General features: G+C 52.2%; 1 protein-coding gene across 11 annotated transcripts in view; it reads left to right on the forward strand.

Moving 5' to 3' along the window:
- Positions 1 to 20267, forward strand: part of UBR4 (ubiquitin protein ligase E3 component n-recognin 4) — a 2329353-nt gene that overhangs the window by 1945879 nt on the left and 363207 nt on the right. For all 11 annotated transcript variants that reach the window (XM_078642504.1, XM_078642505.1, XM_078642507.1 and 8 more), the window contains 2 exons: positions 1785 to 1872; positions 3186 to 3379. In XM_078642504.1, coding sequence (XP_078498630.1) covers positions 1785 to 1872; positions 3186 to 3379 — 282 coding nt within the window. The remainder of the gene's footprint in view (positions 1 to 1784; positions 1873 to 3185; positions 3380 to 20267) is intronic.

Below are 20267 nucleotides of genomic sequence, written 5' to 3' on the forward strand. Positions count from 1 at the left end.
GTTTCTAGAACTTTCCGTGGTACCGCATCAAAGGCTGCACCTCACACCCAGACTTTTGACGCAGAGCCATGGCGACATTCAGCACCCAGATCCGCAACATCTCAACCTGGCGATCTGGCTCCTGAGGTCTTAGAATTTGGCTACCTCAACTTGCCTCCTGACTGCATGGATATCATACGGGAGGCAAGAAAGCCCACCACCAGAGCATGCTATGCGGCAAAATGGAAGCGGTTTGTCATTTATTGCGTGGACCACAACATTGACCCGCTTGACGCGTCCACGCACAACATCATTTGTTATCTGTTACATCTTTACAAATGCAATCTGGCATATGCTTCCATTCGAACACATTTATCCGCCATAGCGGCTTATCTCCAAAACAGGCAGCATCTCTCCCTTTTCAGAGTGCCTGCCATTAAAGCCTTTCTAGAGGGGCTCAAACGAGTCATTCCTCCCAGGACCCCACCTGCTCCTGAATGGAATCTTAATGTGGTCCTCACCCGGCTGATGGGTCCACCTTTTGAGCCTCTACATTCATGCGAGCTTCAGTTCTTAACATGGAAAGGGACTTTTCTGTTAGCCATTACGTCACTGCGACTTGTTAGTGAGCTCCAGGCGCTCACTGTACAAGAGCCATTCATACAAATTCACTCCAACCGGGTAGTGCTGCACACTAACCCTAAATTTCTTCCAAAGGAGGTTTCACAGTTCCATGTCAATCAGACTATTGAACTGCCTGTGTTCTTCCAAAATCCAGAGACAGTGGCAGAAAGAATGCTCCACACTCTTGACGTCAAAAGGGCTTTAATGTACTACATTGATAGGGCCAAAGATTTTAGGAAGACTACACAACTCTTTGTTGCCTTTTCCGCACAACACAAGGGCAACCCCATTTCCAAAGCAGGTATAGCCAGGTGGATTGTTAAGTGTATTCAAATTTGCTATCAAAAAGCTAAGCGCACTTTAACAATCCCCCCAAGAGCCCACTCCACCCGCAAGTTGGGGGCCTCCATGGCTTTCCTTGGAAATATCCCTTTAGTAGACATTTGTAGAGCAGCCACATGGTCTACCCCACACACATTTACAAAACACTACTGTGTAGATGTGCACTCCAAGCAGCTGTAGGGCAGGCTGTTCTAAAAACACTTTTTCAAACGTCTGCAGCTGGCACAGGCGGCCGCCGCTAATGGAGGGACTGCTATATATTCTATGCTATAGATATGAATTCAGCAGCCCACATGCCTCGAACTGAATATGCTACTTACCAGTATACATCTGTTCTTGGCATGTAGGGCTGCTGACATTCATATCGCCCACCCTCCTCCCCGGCGCCTGTAGCGGCTGCAGAACTTACACTTACTCTTAGCATGGTCATCGCTCACGCTGTTACACTCCATCTTCGCCACAATGGCTAAAAACAATCTGGGGATGGAGTCGATGCCCATGCGCACTGTAGTCTTGGGGAAGAGCCACCTATCTCGTGATACTTCGAAGACTCTTCCAGGACAACAATGTGCAATCATCCGGACCCAACACTAGGCGGCGATCTATGCTATAGATATGAATGTCAGCAGCCCTACATGCCAAGAACAGATGCATACTGGTAAGTAGCATATTCATTACCTAAGCTTTTAGACTGTGATGACGTGTTTTACGTGCATTGTCAGCTTTGAGACCCTGGATAGTACATTTCTATGGCTTCCAGGCCAGAATAATTGTGTGCTTGTCAAGTTCAAAGCACACCAGCCTTATTGTGAATTAACTCATATTAATTCTTTCTACAGCACTCTGTCAGGCTTGGTGGAGTTTGATGGCTACTTCTTGGAGAGTGATCCCTGCCTGGTTTGCAATAACCCAGAGGTGCCACTTAGCGTAAGTCCCCGAGCAAATCTGCTGCATTTACAGGAGGCCACATTGTTTCTTACTTCACCAAGCATAAACATGTTCTACTTATGTCTTACCCAGTTGAGACCACTACAGGCAGAAATACACAGACAGGCCTGTTTTGCTGTGTGGAAAAGGCTTGGTAGTACAGCAGCAGACTTGACAGATATTGTGCTCAGAGTGTTCTTACTTTAGCCAGCAACCAAAGTAATGGGACCTTGCGCACAGTTTTCCAGATGGTTTGCATGTACAGCTCAGATACTTTATACCAGTGTACGTGCAGATTGCCCAAGGTGGGACAGAGTTATTTAGGGTGATCTGAAAGTATATTTTCACATGACCCAAAGGAATGTTTGCGGTCCGCAACAAAAAAATCTGCCAAAAACACACAACTTGGAATGAAGATAGAACTTAATGGAGCAAAGACCCTTTTTGTGGTTGATGTCAATCTGTTTAGTAGGTTTTGAAATATTTGCATTTCTAAAACCTGTCAGGTGGGCTATATGTAGACTGTTTGTTTTCAAACCAATTTCTAATTGTCAAACCAACCAAATTGGTTGGGGCAGTTGTTTTTCCTGCCACACGTTAAGTTTTTGGAATTGTTACACAATTGTTTGAGAACCGCTGGATGGCATCAATTCTAAATTATATTCTGCCCGCCAGTAAATGATGCAAAAGCTATGAAATTTGTTTACATTGGCATCGATGTTTCTAGAACAAAAATGAAGTGATTCTTCAAACGTTCTCAGACTGAAAATGTACTGCCCTTTTTGTTTAATGATGTGATGCTGGTGTTTGCACCAGATCCCCTAGCATCCATCTATTGTTCACAACAACTGGATATATAGTATAGCAGAAGTTGTGGTTCTGAGGAGTGAAGTGTGGGCTGTTGAAAGCTACGTGCATCAGGATCTAGGGTCAAGGTAGATAGATGACTGCCCTGAGCCCTATGGCACAACAGTAGGATTCACACAGTGAGTTTGAATGGGCCAGGGAACTTGGGGTAGAGTTTGGCCACATGCCACACCCTTTTCCATGCTTTCTGTAAATTGAAGGTCGCGTTATGCACTAATCTCACCGCACTCAGCCAAAGGTCGTGCACAGCAGCTTCTAGGGACACAATGACTTCAATATTTGACATTGTTTAAAATATTGGAAAGGTGTTCATACAATGAAATCTGGGGTTATGGGGCAAGAAAGCTAAATAACTGAGATATTAAAGGGCAACAAGGGAGTTACGTTGTAGTAGTGCAAAAGAAGCCTGTTATGAGCCTTAGTATATATTTTTTTCTTTTTTGCAGAACATCAAGCTCTCATCGATTAAGGTGGACACCCGCTACACCACCACACAGCAAGTGGTGAAGCTGATAGGCAGCCACACTATTAGCAAAGTCACAGTGAAAATTGGTGACCTGAAGCGAACAAAAATGGTGCGAAGCATTAACTTGTACTACAATAACAGGACAGTACAGGCAATTGTGGAATTGAAAAACAAGTAAGTGATCTAAGGGTAAATAAGAAAGGTTGACATGCCTGCCGATCAAGTGGCATTGTGTCAATACAGTAGTGCAACAGTAGCTATTAATGCAACGCCAACAGTGGATTTGCAATAATCATAATTTTTAGTGGTGGTGTTTGAGAAATGTGTATGGGTTGATGTTTAGGATTTATATGACTGGTTATCAATTACAATGAGGTTGATTGATCATAGCCATGTTAGTTTCGGCAGGGTTGGAATTGTAGTGGTTGTGTAATGTTTCATAGATGGCTGTTGTGTATATTAGAGTAGGAATGTGTATGACTGAGCAGAGATTGTTGTTAAGATGTATAAGGGTACATGGATGCTTCAAGAGATTATGGTTCTGTGCCAAAAGTGGTTTGTGAAATGAGACCAATATTAATGTGGAGGTGTATGATTGATCAGAGTGGTGTACAATGAGATCTGAAAGAAACAGGTTAGTATTAGATTCCTTACCTTAGAATATCCCCAGGCGTCAGTCTGGATCCGGAAACTTTTGCGTAGCAGTACCCCTGCGCGTCGGTAGGCGTCGTCTGCAGGCGGCTCCGCGTCCGTCGTTGGCGTCGTGCGCCGTGATGACGTCGCTGGAGTATATAGACGCCGCCTCCGCGCGCTGACGTCAGTTCTTCTTTTTTCCGCGCCAGTTAGCGCAGATCCGAGAAGTGCAGTACTCCGGTCTTTTGACCAAAGTTTTTTGTGAATCCTTGATTCTTCTTACGGTGCCGGTAGGATGCCCGGTTTTAAGAACTGTGACGACTGTGACCGCACGATGTCGGTCACGGATCATCACCGACTCTGCCTCCGGTGCCTGAGCCCCGACCACGCCGTGGACGACTGTGTCGACTGCCGGGCCCTGACGAGTAAAGCTAGGCGGGAGCGGTCCCGCAAGCTACTCGAGCTGCGGGTGTCGGCCCCGCGTCGAGAGCGGTCCCGGTCCGGCCGGAGGTCGAGGGAGCGGTCGCGGAGCCGCCACGAGCGCTCCGGAAGTCGTCACCATTCCTCTGGTTCCTCAGGTAGGAAACACAAGAAGTCGGGGCGTCGTCATCGTACCCCCGACACCCCCCGATGCTCGCGAGATGCGGCCGGGGGTTCGGGTGGCCCCGCGGCTCCGCGTGAGTCGCCGGCGCGGCCTGCTCCATACTCTACGGTCCCTGGGCAAGGCGCGACGCCCGGGGAGATAGAGGAGTTCCTCATGGCCATGAGGGCACTGTCTCCTCCGACGGCGCCTACGGCGCCTTCGGGCCCTGTGCTTCCGTCCGGGGGCCCTAGCGGTTCGGGTGCTCCTGCCTCGACGCCTTCGTGTGCCCCGGCGCCGCCGACGGCTCCGACCCCGGCGCCGCAGGGACCCTCAGGGTCGACGCCGGCTGGTCTACCGGTCTCTCCGGCGCCGATTCCATCGGGGTTGCCCCCGACGCCGCCCCAGCGTGGCGCCGGTGCTCTGGCGCCGGCTCCGGACGCGGAGTCGGACCGGCGTCGCCCGACGCCGAGTACGACGCCGATGGGGCCTGTGGACCCCGGGGAGCCGGTCTACATTGTTGATTCCGAATATGGTGAATATGTAGATTACGGAGAGGGCTGGGAGGGGTCTGAGGACCCTCTGTCACGCGAGTGTCAGTACAATGTGGACTGGACAGGTGATTTGGGTGACGCCAGTGGTCTGGACGACTCTCCTAACCCTGGCTTTGTCTCGCCTCCTACCGTGCCTTCGGAGGAGGGGGCTGCTTATTCAGTGATGCTGATGAGGGCTGCCAAGGCCTTACACCTTGAGCTCCCCGTCGCGGCCGTGAGGCCTAACATCCTCACTGAGGTCTTCAAACCGCAGTCATGCCCACAGGAGCCACTGCTGCCGTTCAACGAAGCCTTGTCTGACGTTCTTTTGGGCACGTGGTCCAGGCCCGCTTCAGGTTCGCCTGTTGATAGGAACGTGGCCAGACGCCACCGTCCGTGTAAGGATGACCCCAAGTTCCTGTCCACCCATCCCACCCCTGAGAGTCTGGTGATCCAGGCCTCGACTTCCCAGACCGCATTCCCGTCGGCCCCGCCCGACCGGGAATCCAAGAGGTACGACCAGTATGGAAAAAAGGTCTTCTCGTCCCTGAGTTTGGGACTGCGGTCTTGCAACACCGCATGCCTCTTGGGCCGCTACTCCCACTCTCTGTGGGATACGGTCGCGGACCTGCTGCCAGAATGCCCGCAGGAGGTACGGGCAAAGCTCGGCAAGGCTATGATTGAAGGCCGAGACGCAGCAAAATACTCCATCAGGTGTGGTCCTAATACGACCGACTCGCTGGGCAGAGCGATGTCCACGACGGTGGCGATTCGTCGCCACGCCTGGCTGAGGTCCGCCAACTTTTCGGCAGATGTCCAGAATGCCTTGATGGACATGCCGTTCGATGGCAGTCGCCTATTTGGCGACAAAGCGGACCACGCGCTGGAGCGCTTCAAGGACTCCAGGGTCACAGCCAAGTCCTTGGGTCTCTCGACCCAGCGCCAGCAAACGGGTTCGTTTCGCTCCTTTCGTGGCCACCACTCCCGCTGGCGCGCAATCACATCGGACAGGTGGGTGCTGCAGCTCGTCCGAAGGGGCTACTCCGTCCCCTTCGAGACCACTCCTCCAGCCATGCCACCGCAGAACCACCGTGTGTCGGGGGACCACTTGACACTTCTGCAGGAGGAAGTTACGGCCCTCTTGTCCAAGGGGGCCGTCGAGCACGTTCCTGGGCCAGAAGTAGGGCGTGGTTGCTATTCCCACTACTTTCTGGTACCCAAGAAGGACAAAGGGGGCCTACGTCCTATCTTGGATCTACGGAACGTCAACGGCTTCCTCCGGAAGGAGAAGTTCAAGATGTTGACTTTGGCTCAGGTCTTGGCTGCTCTAGACCCGCTAGACTGGATGGTAGCGTTGGACTTGCAGGATGCGTATATTCACATCCCCGTCCTGCCGGCCCACCGGCGTTACCTGCGGTTCACGGTAGGCCACGAGCACTTTCAGTTTATCGTGCTCCCATTCGGCCTTACCAGCGCCCCACGGGTGTTCACAAAGGTGATGGCGGTGGTCGCATCCCATCTGCGCCGGTTGGGGGTTTCAGTCTTCCCCTACCTGGACGACTGGTTGTTGAAGGCGGGCTCGCCCCAGACAGTCGTCCACCACCTTCAGATGACGGCAGACCTCCTGCACGAGCTGGGGTTTTCCATCAATGTGCCGAAATCACACCTGTGTCCCTCTCAAAAGCTCCTTTTCATCGGAGCGGTTCTCGACTCGGCGCAGTTTCGGGTTTATCCTCCGGAACGGCGAGTCCGGGATATACAGGCTTTTATTCCCATCTTTCAGCCGTTATCCCGGGTTTGGGTCAGGTTGACGCTGCGGCTGCTGGGGCTGATGGCTTCCTGCATCCTTCTGGTGCATCACGCCCGATGGCGGAAGCGGGCTCTGCAGTGGGACCTGAAGTTTCAGTGGGCCCAGCATCAGGGCAACTTGTCCGACCATGTCTTGATCTCGGAGGGCACTGCGAGACAACTGCAGTGGTGGCTTACGGACCGCGATTGGGTCAGAGGCAGATCCCTCTCCCTTCCCCAACCGGAGCACGTGGTTGTGACGGACGCGTCCCTCCTGGGCTGGGGAGGCCACTTGGGAGAGGCGGAGATCAGAGGCATCTGGTCTCCGGCGGAGTCCCGGCTCCATATAAACCTGTTTGAGCTGCGGGCGATCCGTCTAGCACTGAAGGCATTCCTCCCCTTTGTCAACGGGAGTGTAGTGCAGGTGTTCACGGACAACACCACCGCCATGTGGTACTGCAACAAGCAGGGCGGAGTGGGGTCGTGGACCCTTTGCCAGGAGGCTCTGCGTCTCTGGCAATGGCTGGAACGTCAGAGCGTGACTCTGACGGTTCAACACCTGGCAGGTTCTCTGAACGCCAGGGCGGACGAACTCAGCCGTCGGTGCTCGGTGGATCACGAATGGCGTCTGAACTCGGACGTGGCGAAAGGCCTCTTTCTGCAATGGGGAGAGCCTTGGTTAGATCTATTCGCCACAGAAGAGAACGCGCAATGTCATCAGTTCTGCACGTTGGAGTTTCCAAGACGGCACTCGCACGGCGACGCCTTTCGGCGCGCGTGGAGTTGCGGTCTATTGTACGCCTTTCCGCCTGCTGAAGATCAGGCGCGACCGGGCCCAAGTTATCCTTGTGGCTCCGGACTGGGCTCGAAGGTACTGGTATCCCGAGCTACTCAGCATGTCAGTCGGTCCCTCGATCCGCCTGCCCCTTCGGGAGGACCTTCTGTCGCAGCAGCAGCAGGGGACGGTCCTCCACCCGAACCTGTCCAGTCTCCACCTCCATGCGTGGAGATTGAGCGGCGACAGTTGAGGCCATTTGACTTGCCTCCTGAAGTTTGTGATGTGATTCTGGCAGCCAGGCGTCCCTCCACAAGGTCGGTATACGCCTGCCGGTGGAACAGATTTGTGGCATGGTGCACAGCAAAGGCTGTGGACCCTCTTTCTGCCCCTCTCTCCGAGGTTCTCCTCTTTCTTCTCTCTCTTGCCCAGCAGGGCTCTGCTCTGGGCACTATCAAGGGCTACCTTTCTGCCCGTTCTCCCGATCTAAGGCTGCCCTATTGTAACGAGATTCTTGAAAGGCATCACGCACATGTATCCACCTGTTCCGTTTGTGATGCCTCAGTGGGACTTGAACCTGGTTCTGACCTTCTTGATGTGTGCTCCCTTTGAGCCACTTCATTCCTGTCCTCTCCGTCTCCTGACTTTAAAGACGGCCTTCCTGGTTGCCATCACCTCTGCCAGGAGAGTGAGTGGGCTCCAGGCTCTTTCTGTCAAACCTCCTTTCATGTCCATTCATCCAGACAAGGTGGTTCTGAGAACTAGACCTTCTTTCCTGCCCAAAGTAGTCTCTGCTTTTCACATCGGGCAGTCCATCACCTTACCCTCCTTCTTCCCGCCTCCGCATCCTTCAAAGGATGAAGAGCGGCTCCATCGTCTGGACCCAAAACGTGCGCTTTCATTTTATATGGATCGCACTCGCCAGTTCCGGGTGGATGACCAACTGTTTGTTGGCTACGTGGGTGCGAAGAAGGGACGGGCGGTGCATAAGCGGACCATCTCTCGGTGGGTCGTCCTGTGCATCAAAGCGTGCTACTCTTTGGCTCGGAAGGAGCCTCCTGTTGGGCTGAGGGTCCATTCCACTCGGGCCACGGCGGCTACTACTGCCCTGGGCCGGGGAGTCCCCTTGCAGGACATTTGTCAGGCGGCTACGTGGGCCTCGCTGCACACGTTTGCAAGGCACTACTGCCTGGACAGTCAAGTCCGGAGGGATGGCTTCTTTGGCCGTTCTGTCCTCCAGGACTTTCTGGTGTAAGCTGTATTGGTTCGCAGACCCACCACCGGGGTTAGTATTGCTGGGGTATCTATTCTAAGGTAAGGAATCTAATACTAAACTGTTTCTTTCAGATGAACAAGTTACTTACCTCCGGTAACGATATATCTGTAAGAAACAGTAGTTAGTATTAGATTCCTTACCGCCCCACCCATCCTCCCCATTCTGCGAACTGATACATAGGGTTAAGGTCATCCCCTTCAGGGCCCTAGTTTCGCATGGCACCAGTGTTGGTTCTTACATGGCTCTGCGTGTTCTGGCGCGGAAAAGCTGTGTGCAAAGAACTGACGTCAGCGCGCGGAGGCGGCGTCTATATACTCCAGCGACGTCATCACGGCGCACGACGCCAACGACGGACGCGAAGCCGCAGGGGACGCCTGCAGACGACGCCTACCGACGCGCAGGGGTACTGCAACGCAAAAGTTTCCGGATCCAGACTGACGCCTGGGGATATTCTAAGGTAAGGAATCTAATACTAACTACTGTTTCTTACAGATATATCGTTACCGAAGGTAAGTAACTTGTTCGATGGGGACTTCAGGAAGCATATGACAGGGTATTGTAAAATGAAACGGAGATGGTTCTGAGCATGTACGATTGGACGGGGTGATGTGGAAGTGTCAGGTGAGGACAGATTTGTTATGGAGATCTATGATGGGGAGTAGTGGTTGTGAACGAATGGCATGGCACAGTGAGGGTGTAACAGGTAGATGATAGGCAGGCACAGGTAAGTAGGGCCATGACAGGTCAACCAATTTTGAAGAGTTGTGTAATGGAGAGAAATGTTTTGGGAGATGCGCTATTTGGTTTAACGTGTCGGTGCTTGCTGCAAGGGCTTCTATTGAGCATAGAAGGGTGTTGGATGGTTTGTCATTTGGTTTCAGGTAAGAAACATTTAACAAATGAATGATTGTCTGAAGTGCTAAGGTACACTGTACTGGTCTGAATACACATGGTTAGTTTGGATTTTAGGTTATGTGTCTGTTATGTGAAGGCTCAGGTTTGTAAGAGTAAAGCTTATATTTTTTAGCTAGAGAGTAGTTTGATAGTATTGCATTGGGAAGGGAATGGTATTTAATGCTGACATGTGAGTTTTGAAAGCAATGTGTTTTATTGGTCCCACTAAAAGCAGCTGGTGGCATGCCTTTCTGCTCACGTGAGCCTCCCAATCAGCAGCGGCCTGCGGACGTAAGAGCGATGGGGCTGTGGGATTTCGACAGACAACAACTAGGGAAAATTATTTATTTAATATTCCTGCGTGGTAGTATGTCGAACCTCCACCCCCAAACCTGTCCCCACCGCTCTACCTGCACGGGCTTCTTCTCCTCCAAACTTACTCTAATCAATTTAAATAAATGTAAATTCCTTGTTAGAAATGTAACCGTTCTCAAGTGGCACACTTGCAGTGCATGGATTCAAACAACAGGAGAGAGAGGGGAAAAAAAACTCTCAGTCCCCCAAGTAAATGTATATCAAACAACAAAAGAGTGTCAGTCGTTTTATGTGTATAAGGACAAACAGAGGAGAAAGGTGAAAATAAAAAAATCTCATTGGATTTTGCAGGAAGCCCTCACTCACCACCCTGGGTGACATGCTTCATCATTGGGCCCACCAGGAGAAGCCGAATGCCTCCCTGGTGTGCTACAACGCCAGGATACTGCGGAGCTGGTTTTTGTGACAGTAGTTTGAAAAGGTGAGTTTAAAAATGTCAAGGTTGTATCCAATATAAAAACTTTATTTAGTGGTCAACCTGACATATTAAAAAAATGTGTTGGGAAATTACCAAATAAATTGTTTTGATATTTCCACTTAAAGTGGGGTCGACATGTTTCTGCCCTCTATGTGTAATTTACTGGGCATTCTTCAGGACCATGGGGAGTGTACCTCGGCGGTATGGGCGCGCTAAGGCCCACCCTGACCAGAGGACGTGAAAGTTAAAAAAATTGTGTAAAAACTAGTGCGAGGAAAAAGAGAACAAACGAACAAGTTGCGGGATTTCCCTCAAAATCAGAGGAACCTGTATAGTCTGGAAAGAAAAAAAAAATACAAACATGTAGGATCTGTCTTTTGGGTTCTCTATAAAGGACCGATCTCTGAGTAAAAGTGCTTATGACTAGTCATACTTGTGTGACCATGGTGTCATACTAGGTATATTAGTGCAGGAACCATCGGTCTTAAATCCAGACAGATGGGTCGACATGCACTAAGTAAATGCAAGGGAAGATAAGGCGTAACTAGTGGCCCTCCACGCCGGTAATAGCGTATAAATCAATACTCGTGAATAGAGATCAATGGGCCAAAATCCGGGGCCAGTGAAAACACAGTGACTCATAAAATGACCCAGCGTTACAGTAGTATATAGTAAGAACTCTCACTTGTTAGCTAAAAGATCCACGCCTCATAGGTCTCGGGAGGGGGGTATACGCCATTACCGGCGTGGAGGGCCACTAGTTACGCCTTATCTTCCCTTGCACTTGATTAGTGCATGTCCACCGATCTGTCTTGATTTAAGACCGATGGTTCCTGGACTAATATACCTACTATGACACCATGATCACACAAGTATGACTAGTCATAAGCACTTTTACTCAGAGATCGGTCCTTTATAGAGAACCCAAAAGTCAGTTCCTACTAACTGTTTGTCTTTTTTACATGTTTGTATGTCTTTTTTCTTTACAGACTTTACAGGTTCCTCTGATTTTGAGGGAAATCCCGCAACTTGTTGGTTTATTCTCTTTTTCCTCGTACTCGTTTTTCACAATTTTTTTAACTTTCACGTCCTCTGGTCAGGGTGGGCCTTAGCGCGCCCATACCGCCGAGGTACACTCCCCATGGTCCTGAAGAATGCCCAGTAAAGTACACATAGCGGGCAGAAACATGTCGACCCCACTTTAAGTGGGAATATCCAAACAATGTATTTGATAATTTCCCAACACATATTTTTAATATGTCAGGTTGACCACTAAATAAAGTTTTTGTGTTGGATACAACCTTGATATTTTTAAACTCACCTTTTCACACTACTATCACAAAAACCAGCTCCGCAGTATCCTGGCGTTGTAGCACACCAGGGAGGCATTCGGCTTCTCCTGGTGGGCCCAATGATGAAGCATGTCTCCAACCAGGGTGGTGAGTGAGGGCTTCCTGCAAAATCCAATGAGATTTTCTATTTTCACCTTTCTCCTCTGTTTGTGCTTATACACATAAAACGACTGACACTCTTTCGTTGTTTTATATACAATTGCAGTGCAAACAGAAAATGCAAGCCTGGAAAGTACAGGATGTAGGATGGATTGCGGGGTTGGATTGGTGGTGATTAACAGTGTTTGATGCGGTGGCTTATAAGGCACTGGGTTAAATTAAGTATGGTTTGGGGGCGTGGCTAAGGCAGCCAACATGGCAGACGCAGCTTAACTGAGCTCCGTCCCGCCGCTTCAATTATCCGCCAAATCTCCTTCCTCCCTCACACCTGAGAGCAACCCAATATTGTGTGGTGCAGCAGAGGGGACTTGCGAGACTCGGTGCGAGTTTGAGTCCGATTGCGGGTTCGGAAGGAGCCGTACCGCCTACACGAAGACAGCGGCCTGCCGCGGAGAGCGACGCCGGGGCCTCGAGTTTGGAGGAGCCTGGGGGTAAGCGAGAGCGGCGGCGGCTTCATCATCAGTGCAGCCCAGGCGGCGCCGCTGGGTGGCGGGAGATTGCGGCGGAGGATCCGGGTGAGAGCAGCGCTGCAGAAACTGGGGATTAATCGCCAGACTGACCCAGGCGGAGGCGGCAGCCTAGGGGGAAGGCTGAGGCCCAGAAGCGCCCTAGACGCAGCGGCCGTTACCCCCGGGCTTTGGAGACTGCCGGCAACGGGGACTGGAGCGGGAAGTAGGAGCAAATATCCCGACGGCCGCGTTGGACCTGGGCCCACGCGTGGGCCTCTACTTACAGTGGGGCGTGACGGGAGCGCCCTGGGCCGAACATCCTGAACTGACTGCTGGCTTATCTTTGGTCCGCTGTTGGGGCCCCGCCGTCGCCCTGTGCTCCACGCGCCATTTTGTGCTCTGGTGGTTGGCTCCACGGCGTCGCCTCATCGGCTCTGGGGGTTCCACGATTGGGCCTAGCTGCACAGGAGCTGAAGCCCCCGGCAGACAACGCGATCACGAGACCACTGGCGATCCAACTGGGAAGATACATGGGGCAGACACTAGGAGTCAGGCTGTGGTTGAGGCCTGGATCGCGGGCTGCCTGATACTATATGCCCAGTGGTCGGGCGCAGTATACCTGGCGGGCCCCGGAAGGCAGTATCTGAAAGGGGAGAGGGCCCCGGGCGGCGAGAGATCGCGGTTACGAAAGACACAGGAAGAATCCAGCCGACATTTCAACATGACCAGAGGCGGGAGCGGTGGTGGTACCTCGAAACAGGGGACCATAGACAAATTCACTGGCCCAAGTGGGAATTCCGGGGCCGCGGGAGGCCAGCCGGCCCAAGGTCCGGACAATGCGGCTCTCCTGGCTGCGATCACCCAAGAATGGGACACGCTGGACGCCAAAATTGAGGCAGTTGGGGCAGATGTTACGCTGCTGCGGCAGGACCTGCGGAATGCGGTGGCCCGTATCACAGACGCAGAAGCCCGGATCACTGGAGTGGAAGAAGATATGGTGACCCTAAAGAAAAAAGTGGCCACTATGGAGGGCATTCAGATGGGCCTGGCACTCCGAGCCGAGGATGCCGAAGGACGAGCTCGGCGCAATAACCTACGGTTTGTTGGCTTTCCGGAAGACTGCGAAAAGGGCAACATGGAGGCGTTTCTCACGGACTGGTTGGAGGGCTGTCTCCCGCCAGAGTCCCTCTCCCGCTGGTTTATCATTGAACGGGCCCATAGAGCGCTAACTCAGAAACCGCCGGTTGGCGAACGCCCACGGACGGTGATAGCCAGACTTCTTAACTATCATGATCGCGACGCGATACTGAAACAAGCCCGATTGAAGGAGCCCCTGATGTATGACAAACAGCGGATCATGATATTCCCAGATTTTACAAAACTGGTGCAGCAGCAGTCCTTTACAGCAGCCAAGGCCCGTCTGAGAAATCTTAAAATTCAATATGCTCTGCTCTACCCGGCTCGCCTGCGGGTGGTCTTTCAGTCACGTACTCAATTCTTCAATTCTCCCGAGGAAGTGTTTGCCTGGACTGACGAAACAGTGCGAGTTAGACCGCATACCCCGCCGGCCAGAGACTCCAACTCTTCATCCTCGACGGCGCCGCCGCGGACCCCCAGACGTTCACGGAGCAGGAGCAACTGGAGGTCTCGCTCTTCGAAACGCTCTCCAGCGAAAGGAGGGAAGGCAGGAGAGGCTGCAGCATCGGACGCTCCGAAGGTGGATCCGTGAGGGGTGAATGGACTCCGGATTGACCTCTCAGTGCTGTGTTCTACACCGAAGCTTTGGCAAATGACGGACTTTGATGGCCTGGCTGGAGAAGAGGTATGCCTTCGGAGGCACCACAACGGTGTGACAAACTATAGACTCATAGACATGGGGTGCTGGTAGGGTGGGGAGGGATGGTCTAGAAGGCGGACACGTGCCTCAAGTTAGGGGAGGTTTGATCTCTTAGAGGATCACTTGGGGTGTGTTTTTTTTTTTTTTGGGCTGTTGCTGGGGCACCGTTGGGATTGACGACCTCGGATGTCCCGTTGGGGACTGGAGTCGCTCTATTCCGCGACAGGTACTTCAATGTTGCTGAGGTATGGGGTGGGGCGAGGCCAGGGGTGGACAAGTTGGGGGGCGGTTTGTTGAGCGGGGAGGAAATGGGACAGGGGGGGGAAGGGGGGGGGGGGGGGGGACTGGCGACTGGGGGTTGGGGGAGGGATGAGTTGGTGTGCACATGGTTGTCTCGATTGATGCTGTTGGTGCGTCCTGGCCCAGAATGCCCGTTACTGCATGCGCTGCTGCATTTACGCCTTGATGGCGGTTGAAAACCCTGAGCAGAGGCCCACTGGGGCCTTAATGAAATTGATGAGCTGGAATGTGAGGGGCATGATCGATAAGATCAAGAGGGTTGCAGTGTTAAGGCTGGGGAAGAGAGAGAAGGTGGATGTTCTTCTACTTCAACAAACACACTTGCGAGGTAAAAAAGCGCTGGGCCTACGGAGGTATGGCTATGATCGGGTCTATCATGCGGGATTCGTAAGGGGTTCTCGGGGAGTGGCGGTCTTGATGCACCGTAGATTGTCCTACACTCATACGAAGCAGTGGATCAACCCACAGGGTAGATATGTGTTTATACAAGGAACGATAGGCACTGAGACACTGATCATTGGAAGCGTCTATGCCCCGCCCCCGCTCCAATGGACACTGATAGAGAAATTGTTTGCTGTGTGGGCTGAAATTCCAGAGGGACTGGCAGTAATCGAAGGGGACTGGAATGATGTCATGCACAGCCTACTAGATAGGTGCAGGCCGGGGGGTGACCCCATTGCAGATACTCCCACTAAACTGAGTGGTATGGTGCGGGGCATGGGCTGGGTAGACACATGGCGATACCTCCACGCACACGAACGAGAATACTCCTATGTCTCGGCGGTTCATCACTCGTTTTCGAGACTGGACTACATCTTTGTCCCTACTGCCGTGGCGGGGAGGGTTGCCTCGGCATCCATCCTGCCGCGGGGTCTATCAGACCATTCTCCAGTCGTGGTAGATGTTCTCTTAGACAAGAAGAGACAGCCATTTCGGTGGCGCCTCTCTGCCTGGAACTTGCAGCGGGAGGCCTATCAGCAGCACGTGGGGGCAGCTATTGCTCACTACTGGGAAGAAAACTTGGACACAGTAGCGGACGCGAGAACGGTTTGGGAGGCCCTGAAACCCACATTGCGTGGTGTTGACATAGCCTGGTGTGCGGCAGCGCGCCGGAAGCGGAAAGAGGAGATAGTGGAGGCCGCTGCGACAGTAGAACAATTGGAGACTCAGTGCGGGGCCGCGGACCATCGGGGGGAGGTGGGGCAGCTGCGGTTGGCACAGCAATCATACGCATCCCTGCTACTAGATGAGGCTCGGCAAATCTGGTTAGCTACCAGAAGTAGAGTTTACCAATGGGGCGACAAATCCTGTACTATGCTCCACCGGCTCTGTCAAAGTACGTTTCAAGGGTATGAACTACCAGGCCTTAAGGACGACACTGGGGCCTCGATTTCAGACCCGAGGGACTTGGCAGATAGCTTTGCTCACTACCTCGCAGCCCAATATGCTCCGCAGGACTCCCTCTCGGCCCTGGATATAGACAAATTCGTGGCCGATCTTCCGCCCCGTGCACTCCCGGACGACGTGCGGGAACAGCGTGAGACCCCATTGTCGGAGGAGGAACTCTTAGGAGAGCTTAACACCGGCAAAGCCCCCTGGCCTAATGGGTTCCCAAGCAAATTTTTCAAACGATATCATCTCCAGCTGGGGCCTCACTATAGGACGGCCTTAGAAGCGGCGAGGGAAGATGGCCTCCTGCCGGCGGACTGGAGACACGCCGAGATCGTAGTGTTCTGCAAACCTGGACGGCCCCCAGACCGCCACGAGTCCTGTCGTCCGATCTCCCTTTTAAATATTGAAGCCAAAATCTTGGCTAAGGCTGTGAGAAGTTGGCCTGATATATGATGCTCACTAGTTCTAGTGATCACCTTGTATCAGTCCAAACAACCCTTATGGCGATTGGTTGTAAGTCAACCTTATAGACCAGCTATCCTAATGGTAGCATGGACAAAGCAGTCTTAGGCTAAACTCTTTTGGCATGTGAAGCCAGCTGTTTTACCACAATATAACCCCTTGAATACCAAGTGAAAGGACACCACACAGGTTGTTATGAAAATAAACTGTATATTTATTAATAACAACACCTCTGAACTCTTTGAGGTCAGAGGGCTAAGCACATGACAATCTCTTACGAAAAATACTACAAGTTGCACGAAATTACAATGGTGCCCTAGGGGCACGACAAACCATATACTAAGTAAGTGGAATGTGAGAGTCAGTAAAAGGAATGGAGCTGTCCAGAGGCTGTAGGATCGGTGGGACCACGCTATACTAACTTCAGGTAAGTAATAGGAGGCCCACGGAACGTGTGTGCAGAGTGTGAACTCACACGCGAGATGCGTAACAACGTCTATGGACAGTACAGTTCAAAGAAAAGGTGAGTACGGACAATCCTGACTAGGTAGGACTAAAACGACTGTGGAACTCGACACTAGGACAGTTAAACTAGCCTTGAGCACCGAAATGCTCGTGTTACCTCACCCACGGGCCGCGGGTGCATAGGTGTCAAAGTGCGTTGAGTTCTCGCGTTGAAGTCTATGGAGCCTGAAAGAAAAGATGCTGCAGGCGACCAGGAGGAAGATGTCCGGTGCAATCCAAGGGTGGATTGTTGAAGAAGGAGACCTGAAAGCAGATGGGACAATGTTCACAGTCACTAGCCAGTGACTGGAGTGGATCCAGGACGGAACCAGATGTCGTCGTCGCGATCAGGTGAAGAGTGGACGCTTGACTCTGCAGCCACGTGGACCAGGAGGTGTCTTCGACGACCAGGATGGAGGCACGAGCTGTCCCACGCAGGCTCTCGCTGTCGGCAGTGTTGGATCCGGGATTGGAGGCAACAGGCCTTGGCAAAGGCAACCCACGCGGTGAGTGAAGAAAGCGCCTGGTGCGGACTAGGAGAGTCCGGAGTGCCCCTTTTTTGGAAGGGAGCAAGGGCCAATCTGGAGCAACCAGATCAGCAGTGGAAATTCACAGGTTCGTCGTCTAGGAGGCCACTAGCCAGCCGGCAAGTGACCAGACAACGCGTCAAGCAGGAACCAAGCAGAAGGGCCCCACGCAGATCTCGTGGATGCTGGAGGGCTGATCTTCGGTGCAGGGGCTGCTCGGGGCTGGGGCTTCTCAATCCCCAAAGCACTTGGTCTAGTTTACCTCGGGAGTCGTGCTGGAAGCGAAGTGCAGGTTCGTTCAAAATGGCCGGTCCCACGTGTCTCGTCGCACCCACGGGTCTCAGCTTTGCTGCAGATGTAGGTAGAGGTCGGAGAGGTCTGGGAATCCGGGTCTCGTCGGGCTCTGAAGTCTGGATCCTCGAGGGAAGACGACAAAGTGAAGCCGCTGGACGCTTGATGGTGCCTGCAGTTGCAGGGTGGACACTCCTTGTCCACAAGGGAGATTCTTCAGTCTTCTGTGGAGCAGAACGTCGAAGGCCAGAGTTTCTTCTTGTTGAATAGTTCAGGATTATCTAATTTGGAATGGGACCAGCTCCTACCTTTATTCTCCTAAAGGGGGCTGCACTACTGACTAGGTCCCTCCCCTGGGTGGGACCAGGAAGGGGGGTGGTTACACCCCCCTATCCTTTGTCCGGTTTCCCGCCAGAGCTGTGACTGGGATGCCCCAGCAACTGGTTTGAACGGGTGTATGCACAGGGCACCTTGTGTGCCCCAGGCATGTCTCATTCCTTTCAGGCCTCCCTACCTCAATACACAAAATCCTGTCTGGGGTGGTGCTAGCACCTCCCAAGGCAGGAAACCCTTTGTCCAAGCCACCCTCGCTGGAAGGACTCCCAGCAGCAGGAGGTCAGACTTGTGTCTGTGGTGGCAGCATCCATTTTGTGATGCTGAGGCTCGAGTTAACTTTAACCGGGGTTCACAGTTACATACATGTTGTGTACCTCTAGAAGGGTGGAATGCCACCCCCGTCGCCAGAATTGGCGAGGGGGTAGTATTCCAAATCGTATGACACCTTACTCGACATGTTTTGATAATGTTATTCCAGAGTTAGCATTTAACCGCGAGGTTGATAATGCACTTAAGAGTATATGGTATAGCGTTATCATGGAACAGCTATTAGGACTTGGTTCCGCAAGCTGCAAACGGGCCCAGCTCATGCCAGAGCACCATTGTAGGAGAGTAGGGTCTGCAATCCTATGATCACCCAGATTTTTAGGTTTCGCTGGAGGGCGGAGCTCTTAGCTCCGCCTCCAGAGAAATCTCTTGATTTCCAGTAAGGAGAATGGAATACGCCCCCCTGTCCCATTGGCTAGCTCCATAAATGGAGGCTAGCCATTGGAACAGAGATCTGTCCGTCAAGGCCGGACCAGATTCGGGGGCGTTCCCGAGATTTTTTCCCAGGGCGGAGTTACGTTTTTTCCCGTTCCCTCCCCTTTCACTGATGCGCTGTCCATTTCCGCCCCCCCCCTCGCTGTCCTGTGCACGTTTCCCGCCGTCCGTGTCCTCTCCCGCCCCCTCCCGCCGTCCGTGTCCTCTCCCGCCCCCTCCCGCCGTCCGTGTCCACTCCCGCCCCCTCCCGCCGTCCGTGTCCACTCCCGCCCCCTCCCGCCGTCCGTGTCCACTCCCGCCCCGATTGATGGTTATCTAGAGCCGGTGCCCACCCGGCATTTGCCCGTAAAAATCAGCCCCCGCCTGCCTACCTAAGGAGAAGGGCCGCTGCGCTGCCCGCAGCGACCCGGAAGTGGTTGGCCGGCCGGCCAATCCCAGCGCGGCCGGCCGGAAGTGCCCGCCCCCGCAGCCCGGGGGGAAGAAAGAAGAAGCATGGCGGCCGGTTTGCAGGGCTCCCGTGATGCGAGGGAGCCCTGCTGCATCTGCATGTGGGTAAGTGGAGAGTGCCAGTGAAGTCTCAGAAGCATATACCAAGGGGCTTGTAATTTTCTCTGCGCCCTTTCTTGAAGCTTTTGGGTGGTTGACCGTTGTGGTTTTGGTTTAAGTGTGGTGTTTGTCAGTACGACAAGACACTTAGTATGAGTACCTGGCAAATATGGGGCTGTTGAAAAAGCCATCATGTAGTGTTTTATTGTTTCTTTTCAGGAGAGGCTACATTGTCCTTTCTCATGTTATTAGTCCTTTACTCTGTCTCATGCAGGCTGTTATACTTTGCTGTTTCAGGATTGCCTATTAGAGAGCTCTGGGTAAGTTGACTCCTAATTGACATGAGTAAATCTCACTTTTCAACTACACATCATTCCTATTCCTAGCAGCATTATTGTGTAAGAAAAATAAAAAATGTCGCTTAGCTATTCGTTATTTGTGTCAGGTTATTTTGTGAAAGAACGTATTGTCGCACAATAACAAGAAGAATCTATTAGACTTCTGCAATGCTTTGGAAATACTTGTCCTGTCTTACTAAAGTAGCGCTTCTAAATCTTGATGCTACTCCCTTTTATTGAGCGTAAAGATGGAAGTTAAACCGACCTACACAACGCAATCGAACCACTAAAATCATATTCTAAATCAGTTAAGTTAACGTAGTGTACTGTCATAGCAGCTGTTAATCTGATTTGATGTTTTGCTTTAGTCGCTTGATTCTGCAAAAACGAGGGGTATCAGTTATTTTTAATTGCAGACTTCTAATCAGTGTTTTCAACCTTTAGTCTTTCCTGCGATCAAAGCACGAGTTCAGTTCCTGTTTGCTTATTTAAACTTCCCTTGCTTATTCACATTGGCAATGGATGGGGACAAAAT

The sequence above is a fragment of the Lissotriton helveticus genome, chromosome 5_1, assembly GCF_964261635.1.
Source record: "Lissotriton helveticus chromosome 5_1, aLisHel1.1, whole genome shotgun sequence".
Taxonomy (NCBI): Eukaryota; Metazoa; Chordata; class Amphibia; order Caudata; family Salamandridae; genus Lissotriton; species Lissotriton helveticus.